Consider the following 7,765-nt stretch of genomic DNA (forward strand, 5'->3'; position numbering starts at 1 on the left):
TGTGAATAAAAATATAGTAAAAGTTTCAGCATTTTGTTATGTTATGCATAAGTTTAAGTAACTTTTATACAAAAAATTAATCTTTGCTAACCATTTTTATGTACATATATATAAAAACAAGTATTGTCTACTATAATATTGAAATGTCAAGATTCAAAATATTTTAGCTAAAAAATACAATAAATAAAAATGATTGACCTTTACATTTCTGTGCCTCAGATATGAAAGTGTTTCTTGTCATTTGTATTTTCTAATAGGCAATTAGATGACCTGCCTTCACACGCCGTTAACTTTTTTGGATCTAAGGCATGTAGGTTCACGATCACGATGTTTTTCTTCACCGTACGAACGAGTGTCTTATGCGCATTAAGACAAAATATTCATTGGTCCACATCCGGGAATCGAACCGGCGACCTCGTTAATTGTCGAATGCTGAAGTGACTAGGCCAACACTGCCAGTAACAAAAAATATAACAGAGATATTATTATACGGACTCGTGTAACTTTTTTATAATCTTTGCAGTAACGGTTTCTTTTAACCTTCTTATAACCAACCATCAATATTGTGTTAAATTTTTTATATATTATTTTTTATATCGTCATATTTCTAACGTAGTACACGAAAATCTTGTAAATCGGACATCTTGATCTTGTAAACAAGCATTATCCAAACGCTAACGGAGGACAAAGGATTGTGATCCTGACGCCTTACCGGGTGTAAACACGACCTATTTGGAAAATTTGCGGCAACGCCTGGCCAACGTCTGAATGCAATTAAGATATATTTGCGTAGAGTTAAATTGAATGAATTTGATAAATCCTTAGTTTTCAAGTCAAGATCCGTGGTCGGCTTTAGGCAGTTGACGATTTGAGCCATCAAATGAATCAGTGAACCCAGTTCTGGGGGGTGCGAAATTAATTATCTTAAGGAGAAGGGATTTGGATGTGTCGAATGTTTGTGTATGATTATGTCTGTGATTATTAAATCTTGGACTCTCCTCTAGCAAGTGTTTCAGTGTCTGTATAGTGTGGTCGTTGTTAACAATTTTAATACGGCTTAAATGATCTTTGCCGAAGGAGTGTCCTTTGTGTATGAGGCAATTCCTGTGAGTTGGAAAAGAAATGAGTGTCGCAGAAAAGAATGAATGTAAATCATCCAGGTTCGGAAATATGTTTGCCGCAAATCGGCATGTGCTGTCAGATATATATCTGCTGTTGCTTGTGCTTTTGATTATTGCCTTGATATAGGAGAAGGGATATGCAATAAAAGATGGTGCGGGTTGGCTGCTTTAGAAGCAGCTGCGTTTGCGGCCTCGTTGTCAGAGTGTCCTTTCACCCATTGCAAAAGTATTTCGGATAGTTTTTGCGTGATTTCAATCTCGTGAATTTTGTGTGTTTGTGCTACAAGTGGGTGCGTGTTAGATGTTTGTTTGAGTGCGGCTAGCGATGATTGTGAGTCAGTATGAATGAGCGAGTGCGTTATTTTGTTTTTGAGGATGTAAGAAACTGCTTGGTGAGCTAGTGCTGTGTAGTTTCAAAGTTTTGTTGGTTTGGGTGTCTGGCCGTAGGGTGGAAAGACAACAAATGCCGCTTGATGTGTTAAGTATTATGTGTGTATTGTGTTAAGTTACTATTAGTGTCTGCGATACATTTACTGATAGTTATCCTGTGCGCAGGGTGAATGAGCTCCTGGAACAGTAAAGGTGTTTCTACCGGGAGGGAGGGATCATAAGTCACTGGTCATTGTAATTATGCCACAAATTACAATGGCAGCTGACGCTAACGCCATTGCTTCGACATACTTTTTGACCCCTAGTACATCTTGATAACAAGTGGCCCTATAGATATCGATAATATTAATCAAAAATGAAAGCATAATAAGTTACTTCATTAAACAAAGAGCACCTTCGCTGTCATTTCAACGGAAACAATGGTGAAATACGTGTACGACTTTAAAAAGTTTATGATACTAAGAATTATATTAGGCTGGTACAATGACTACTTCATAGCTGGATTAATGCTAAAAATATATTGTGGAATTTCTCTATTGGTTCAGCTTGTCTTTTTTATACATTTAATAATTCAAAATAAATTGTCCTATAATATTAACATTATATTGAAGATTTGTGGTGTATTGTTGGGGACTATACCAAGTTTTATCCTCTCTATCTTGACAGGCGATCGCTATCTATTTCTATATTGTAGGTGGGATGAAATAATAGACTCTCATAAACAAGCCAAGCGTATTTTCCGAATCCACCAGCTCATGTTTGATTCAGTACATTTCTTTGTTATTATTTTTTACATAATATTCTATATTTGGTGGTATTTGTGCTGTACAGAATTTAGCTTGGTGGCTTATATTTCTGGAATTATACTTAGATTTACAATAGAAATAGAAAAGATACCATTGTTTTTGATTTTCTCCGTGTTGCTCTGTCGCGTAAAGTTGTTTCAGCGGAATATTTGTTTGGATCTAAAATTTGGAAGCGATTTTCCATTGGATCGCCATCGTCAAGTTTATTTGAAAATTCTTGATAAGTTTAAAAAAACTTCTGCGAGTATAACAATTTTGGTAAGTCCTTAAATCTCCTTTACACTTTTGAATCGACTTAAGAAAACGAAGAGTTTACAATTCGGTATGTATGTTTTTCTGTGTATGCGTGGAACATAGCTCCGCGGTCGGACCAGTTTTAATGTTGGTGGTTTTAACATTTTTTAGACAAAAATTTTCTTGCGTAATAAAGATGTTGTCCAAATTTAATTTATCGTGCTTTATTCGGTACGTATTTATTCAATGATAATGCTTCTTAAAGCGGATTTTATACTGGCCATTATCGGCTTCAATCACACTTTGTTGTTTTACATATAACAATATACTAGCTAAGAGATTACCTTTTTTCTTCTACATCACTACATCGTAGTCTACATCACTGAAGGTCGTGCGTGGTTTGAAAAGCCCTAACCGATACGCCAATTTGCTGCCCCCTACTCTATCCTCAGCTTGTCTCAGTGCATTAGGAATGTCTTGTGTCTTGACATTGAAGACTAGCTTTAAGTTTCTAATAAAACCTCACCGAACACCCGTTGTTTATATGTATAAAAGACTCTAGTGCTGTATAAAATGTTTATTGCCCTTATTTTCTAATAAGTAATACAACTCAGATGTAATCAAGGAAACATATTAAACTCATTTGTAATGTTTTTACCATAATTTCAGATGCTGACCCAAACATCTTTATTCTTCTGGGATTCTATTAACACTATGTATCTGATTTTACATTACTATGTAAGTATATAAAGGAGTCATTTCATGTTACGGACTAATATTTTTTTGAGATCACTGTATATAAACATTACACGCGTGTTTCAATACGTGGCAGTGTCGTTAGGATAATCCCAAAAAAGTATTATGTATTATTTATGTCGAAGGTAAGAATGGCGGCAAAATCGAAACATGCCATAGAGTATACAATTCCATTAAAATTATAGAATTGGCGCACCCAAAAAAAAAACCGAAAGAATACTGTTTTCTATTTTGTTTGTCGATGTTTAACTATGGTATAATTAGGGAAACGTCAAAAACGTCTATACTCACACATTACCTTATGAAGGATAAAAATATGTATTATTTCTAGCTTGCAGAAGGTCACATTATAACATATCATTTATTATTAACGACTCGCTGTATACATGGATATGTTTGTGTTGTATTTCCTGTCTTCATTATGGAATATATAGCTAACTTATTAGAAGACATAAAAATACAGATGATTGAACGGAAATTGAGATGCACAGGTAAATATAATAACTAACATTATTCCAATTTCTGAAATAAAAACAAAAAAAACATTGTTAATTTTGATGATGATTTTTTGACACTGGCTGACAATCGCCACATTTGATTTAATTTAATTTCATTTTGCTGTGGTTTTTATTTAACACTAATTTAAATGCACTTGGAATTGTTACATTTCTAGATACGAACCATATATTATTTAGTGAGTATACGTACTTATGATTTTACTAAAAGGCTTATTTTTATAGTCAGTGTAACCCTTTCATTGTTCCTACACTTATTCCTTATCCTGCGATCGACAATTTTGTGCCTTTTTCCGTTATTAACAATTTGAATCAAGGATATGTCGAGGTATGGTAAGGACTTACTATTTATTTTATTATACTACTACAGCCATCGAACTTACTAGTTATTTGAGGTGCAATACGGTGAGAAGATAAGCATGTGTTTAATTTTTTTAATAGTTGATTATTGTTGGGTAAAAGGAGTTTTTACTAAAGGAGGCGGTATATACTTTCTCAGGCAGATATTTATAAATAAAGGCCCGAATTTCACTGCAAATTTCTTTCCAAATACTCTGTAATTCTGTAAGTGCTAAGTTGATTGTCTAGCGTACATAGTACGTACTTCTAAATTACGTTATGTTTTCAGATGAAAATCGTAAAGCGCAAATAACGGATATGTTGAATCTACTGAAGGAAGAGCCTATTGGGTACCGGATGCTTCGCGCTTTCCCAATTAATAAAACTTTTCCCTTAGAAATAACTTCTTTAGGTATTAACTATTTAGTATTCATGCTTCAGTATATTCGAAATTAACCATAAAATTCTCAGTAACACTATACATAATTAGTAAAATAAAAAAGGTGGAAAGGTATTGTCACCCCTTTGTATTTGCCGATTAAGTGGCTGTTGTAAGCACAATTTTATAATAAAGTGGTAACTTTTCCCCTTATAGGTATATAATTTACTTATAGATATTACTCGCGTAGCGTACTCGTAGATTCGATCGCTTCATGATATGGCCAATTCATTTGTGAAAAGCAATCATGTTGATAATGATATTTTAATCAACTTTTGGCCATTATTTTAATGTGGCATCAGCTATTTAGGACTTTATTGTAAGGCACTGTTTCCTCGGATAACCACCATGCCTATATTGGCCATCTTTTATTTCGTCTACGGATTCATTAACGGATCAAATCCTCTAAGGACACCGGTGACTGCCCGCCCAGCATTTAGCTTTAATGACAATTTCTTGTCTATGATTTTTGTTAATTCTGGTGGATGTGCTTTCGACATATTAGTGGTTTGAAATTGTTATGATTAGTGATTTCGATAGTTGATAACAATATCACAATACAAACTTATTGCAATTGAAAAGTAAAGACAACAATTGCCATTTTCTGCTTTTTGCTGACGGATTTGGTTCTATGAGTAACTAAATACTCAAATAATAATAAAATAAACCATAGTACCTACTTGACAAATTCGTAAAAAATATAGAAAAATCATATTGTTAGTTAAAGTTTTTCTCTTATGGATTTAAAATACGAAGAAAATAATTTATATGATATATAATTTGTAAGTTAACTTCGCTGATCATTAGTGTTGAAGTAATTATAAATTTTGTAGATGTGAATAAAAATATATAAAAAGTTGTCGCATTTTATTATATCTTTTAGTTTAAGTAACTTTTTTACAGAAAAATACTCTTTGAACTATTCTTATGTATAAACCTCTGTGTACATGAATGGAGTTCTAATAGTTTCGTATGTAAAGCTTCTCTAGGTCCGTGATAATACTTACAACCCAAATCCACAGTAGGTACCTTTATGCAAACATCTATATACGTTATTCGTTTTCTGTTTCATAAATCTCCATTTAGAGGTATTTCGCCTCTGAATAGGCTCGTTAGTCATAAATATCCGAACTCTGGTCGTTATGTCTTATTCAAGATAGCCGCGTGTGTTGGGAAAAATGAAGTAATTTTTTCATTTGAAGAAATTCAGACTGCCTTAAACATATGTAAAAGTTCAAATTAAGAATATAAGTGAGGGTATACTAAAGTTTTGTTTTGTTTTTTTTAATTTGCATGTTGTATCTTAAGTAGCTTTTGTAAATTGGTTAAAGTAGTGTTAGGTAGGTAGTTGTATTTATATTGTGCCTACCCACACTTTTACAAAAGGTTAGCTTAGCTCGGAGATCCACAGACCCTTAAAAAGACGTGTACCAATTGAGAGATTACTCGTTTTTGGAAAGGCATACAATGTTTACAAATATAGGTTACCTCGTGCAATCAAAAGATCTTACAAACTTGATATGAATAGAAATTAATTAAAATATAAAACTAACCATATACAGTATACACATAGGTTTCCTACGTATTAAGAGCTGTCACTATCATTATAGTTAGGTGCACAATGTTGTCAATTTTAAATATAGAATATAAAAAGTAAGTCACTATTCAACACAACAGTCTGGAAACAGGGAATGGAGAAAAGAATATACATCGCTCACTGCAAGTACTTTGGCGCCACCGCTTTGGCCTTCTTGAGCATTGACTGAAAATTTCTGTTGAAGAATAAACCAATACTTAAAACGATTCATTAATGCATTGTTATGATACAAAAGGCCTTTGAAGTCGGCTTCTCGTTTGCTTAACTTTTTACCCTTGTTCAGACCCCGCAGGCCCCAAAATTAAGTAATTGTAATTACAAAGTCATTTTACCCACCCGTCTCCTATATTGTGCTTGTTTAAGTTGCGGTAAGGTTTTATGTTCGTAATTAGCTTTGGTATTTCTCTAATTTTGTTTATATCTAAACCTTTACGGACAATTAATTTTCACGTATATAACTTCAAGAGAAAATGAGACTCTAGGTTCTTAGGATTAATTATATAATTGAGTTATAATAATTATAGCCTTAACACCTTATTGTATTAATTACATAATATTGTTGTATATACATAGAACAAAAACAGGTTGTATGACATTGACGTTTGTAACGTCAATGGGTAAAAAGCAGATAAAACAATAGAGGAAGAGTAATTTGGGCGTTAGCTTTGGTTGACGCACGTGTTAGTGAGATTTCCGTGTTTTTCTCGGTGTTTCTGTGATTTTCCTAAGCTGAAATAGTTGTTATTGTGCTATTTAGATAAAACTAACCCTATTGGTGCTGGTAAAGTATAAAATTTAAATTAATATAGTTGCTGCAGTTTTAGTAAAATGGATCTAGATCCTGACCCCGAGCCTCCTGACCCGGGAACCTCTTCTACGTCTCGCAAACGACAAGGAGAGGAGAGAAATGAACCATCCTTTAAAAAAACTATTACGGATCCCGCTCAGGCGAACCCGTCTATACAACACCTTTATGTCCACCCCTCCTTCTCCGATGGACCTAGGTCTTACTCTAATGAAGATAAAGGTCCGTTCATTGTCCAAGTCTCCCGTGAAGTAGAAGACCCATCTTCCGGAGCCTCTTTACGTGCTATTACTTTCGGCCAGTTTATGCATAAGCACAAAATTAGTTCTATCATACACGATGGTGTAAAAAATGTAGGCCGTAATAAAATCACCGTTGAGTTCTCTTCTGCTGAAGCTGCCAACAACTTTCTGGTCAACCCGGTTCTTAGTATGTGCAAGTTTAAAGCTATTATCCCCACTTATAACATTACCAGAATGGGGTTGGTCAGAGGTGTACCGGTGGACTGGTCAATGGACGAACTCGTAATTTCATTAGAGCTTCCTCCTGGATGTGGTGAAGTATTAAAATCAAGGCGACTGAACCGAAAAACAGTCACTGAGGGTGTCACCACCTGGGTGCCTACCCAATCTGTCGTCCTTACCTTCAGGGGGCAAATGCTCCCTGCCAAGGTTTACTCCTACCACACTTCCCTCCCTGTCGAAACCTACCAACTCCCAACCATACAGTGCCTGAACTGCTGCCGTTTTGGACATATCAAATC

The 7,765-nt window shown here is 34.5% G+C and overlaps 1 protein-coding gene across 1 annotated transcript; it reads left to right on the plus strand.

Moving 5' to 3' along the window:
• Window positions 1–1,555: 1,555 nt before the first annotated feature.
• On the plus strand, window positions 1,556–4,986 carry LOC125050434. Its single transcript, XM_047650287.1, has 4 exons — window positions 1,556–2,575; window positions 3,221–3,289; window positions 3,639–3,798; window positions 4,451–4,986. The coding sequence occupies exons 1-4, from the start codon at window positions 1,931–1,933 to the stop codon at window positions 4,615–4,617; spliced, it is 1,041 nt and encodes a 346-aa protein (XP_047506243.1). The 5' UTR covers window positions 1,556–1,930; the 3' UTR covers window positions 4,618–4,986.
• The last annotated feature ends 2,779 nt before the right edge of the window (window positions 4,987–7,765 follow it).

Source organism: Pieris napi, chromosome 6 (genome assembly GCF_905475465.1).
Source record: "Pieris napi chromosome 6, ilPieNapi1.2, whole genome shotgun sequence".
Lineage (NCBI taxonomy): Eukaryota > Metazoa > Arthropoda > Insecta > Lepidoptera > Pieridae > Pieris > Pieris napi.

Excerpts from the sequence above, each read along its gene's own strand:
- LOC125050434 (XM_047650287.1), top strand. The coding sequence starts at position 1,931 with ATGGTGAAATACGTGTACGACTTTAAAAAGTTTATGATACTAAGAATT. Across the intron at positions 2,576-3,220 it reads CTGCGAGTATAACAATTTTG|ATGCTGACCCAAACATCTTT; the intron begins GTAAGTCCTTAA and ends CCATAATTTCAG. Across the intron at positions 3,799-4,450 it reads ACGGAAATTGAGATGCACAG|ATGAAAATCGTAAAGCGCAA; the intron begins GTAAATATAATA and ends TTATGTTTTCAG.